This window comes from Protobothrops mucrosquamatus, unplaced genomic scaffold (assembly GCF_001527695.2).
Source record: "Protobothrops mucrosquamatus isolate PMUCROS unplaced genomic scaffold, P.Mucros_1.0 scaffold7370, whole genome shotgun sequence".
Taxonomy (NCBI): domain Eukaryota; kingdom Metazoa; phylum Chordata; class Lepidosauria; order Squamata; family Viperidae; genus Protobothrops; species Protobothrops mucrosquamatus.
The window spans coordinates 1-2,160 of record NW_015393172.1 but is presented as its reverse complement, the minus strand read 5'-3'; the positions used below and the strand labels follow the sequence as shown (position 1 = coordinate 2,160).

The window sequence follows — 2,160 nt, the reverse complement described above, 5'->3', positions numbered from 1 at the left end:
CTTCCCTTTTATACTTGTCCATGCATGTCTGATGTGACAATGTAGATGTAATATTTAAAGGGGTACTCTGTGGCAACATGCAGACTTACAAGTCAAACTTGTCATCTGATTATCTGAATCTCTTTGACTATAGTAAGTAGAATGCAATTTTAAACATGTTTACCTTGAATCACAATTTTAAATGTGCTTCTCTGAATCAATTCCCATTATATTTAGTGGTAATTATTTCCAGTGAAGTAAAAATGCAAGAACAGCAGTTTGTGAATGACTTAGTACTATATATTTTGACATTATTCTATCTAAATGCTTGTTACTTATCCATTAAACAGCAGTCAAACTATTTGTTAGTGCAATGTGTGAACCTGGCTATATTCTTTCAATTTAGCCTCTTTCTAACAAATAATATGTGCCAAAACTTAATTGGTTGCTGTGTAATACTTTTGCAAGTCCCTGTTTTCAGTACCATAGTAATAAAACTTTATCTCATTTGCATGTAGTGGAAGACTGATATATCTATGAATATTAAGGCACTTTTAATGAGTGATTCTGGTCCAACTTCACAATCACAATAAAAGGTATAAATCATTATAATATGAAACACTGAAGCTAAACTTCAATCAACCTATTTATCTGAAGAAACAACATTGAGATCAATGGGACCCCTCCCTACTTCCTACTTTAAAATAATGTTCTGCTTAACTTCTTTAAAATTTCAGTAATGCTAACTTTTTCTTGCTCCTGTTTCTATAAAAAGAAGAATCTCAGTAAAGCCTACTTATTACTAAAGACTAAATTTATCATTGATATTCCTTAGCATTTATTTAATGTATTTCAAAACATTAAAAGGGTATAATATACATTTCTTTCAAAAACTCTTTCAATTATTCACACAACACTGCAAAACAGGGTTGCTGCCTCTCTGAGCATGTTGTTAATTGAAGGATCCTTAAGAATAGTTTGAGGCTTCCTATCTCCATGATCTCATTTAGAAATTTTGCACCTACACCAGTGTTCAAGGAAAGACTTGCTTTGCATGTAAAATCATCAGTCTTCACTTAACAAGAAAATAAAATTAAAGACACCACTAACGTAATGCTCCAGTTGTGAACCATGTAATTTTTGGTGAGGAGAAAGAGGAAGGAGTTATTCCTGATGGAAATCTTGCATCAAAGTAAATGGTCGGAAATCTTGGGTTTATCATATTTTTTTTCTCTCCCTCCTCTTAAGAGCAACTGAGATCCAGATTCTCTGCTATATTATATTGTGAAACCTTGTAAAATCAGCTGGTCTGTCCAATTGGCTGAGTAAGAAGTTTTTGTTGTGGTTGCTACCGTCTCTCTCTACAAATTGGAGCTCCTCCTCCAAATGTCCACTTTTAAGGGGCCGGTAGCCCCACAGCTTCGGTTAATGGCGGTTCTACTAGCACAGGGGTTCTCAACCTTGGCAACTTTAAAACTTGTGGACTTCAACTCCCAGAATTCCTCAGCCAGCTTTGCTGGCTGAGGAATTCTGGGAGTTGAAGTCCACAAGTCTTAAAGTTGCCAAGGTTGAGAACCCCTGTACTAGCATATGAGCCCGCCTGACATTTCCTAAAGAACAATCCTAAAGGGCGATCTCTTGCCATAGCACCGCGCCAATCCGGCCACGATCCCAGCGACCCGAGCGCAGGAGCGGCCGTCCCTCCCTCCCTCCCTTACCTGGGTGAAGTAAAGGTTCATAAGCGTCAGGGTGAAAAACTGGAGGCACACCGGGAAGCAATAGAGGAGCCAAAAGGCGAAGGGGCGGAGGGAATTGGCGGCGACAAAGTCCTTGAAATAAAAAGAGAAGAGCACCGTCCGAAGAGAAGCCCAGAGCAGGCACAGAAATAAAAAGACCGTCTGATAGCTAAACCTCTTGTGCCGGTAGTGCAGGACCAGCCAGAGCTGGATGTAAATGAACAGGAAGAGGAGCGAATAAAAGACGGTGTAGGCAACGGTGAGACCCAGCTTCACGAACGGCGGCACAGCCGGGCTCAGAGTAGGCAGGAGGCTGCCGTTCCTCAGCGCGTCCCGTTCCAGGGCCTCCATCGGCGCCCGGGATCCGGACGGGCAGAGCTTGCGCTTAACTTTGCCGGCTGGGGCTCCTGTTGCTGCTGCTGCTGCTGCCGCTGCCGCCGCCGCC

General features: G+C 41.8%; 1 protein-coding gene across 1 annotated transcript in view; it reads right to left on the bottom strand.

Annotated features, from left to right (window-relative positions):
- The window catches only part of LOC107300537 (integral membrane protein GPR137B-like), a gene marked incomplete at its 3' end in the record, with an annotated part of 14,156 nt that extends 12,037 nt beyond the window's left edge, over window positions 1-2,119 (bottom strand). Inside the window, exon 1 of the mRNA XM_015829855.1 lies at window positions 1,698-2,119. Coding sequence (XP_015685341.1) covers window positions 1,698-2,066 — 369 coding nt within the window. The remainder of the gene's footprint in view (window positions 1-1,697) is intronic.
- Between the last annotated feature and the right edge of the window lie 41 nt (window positions 2,120-2,160).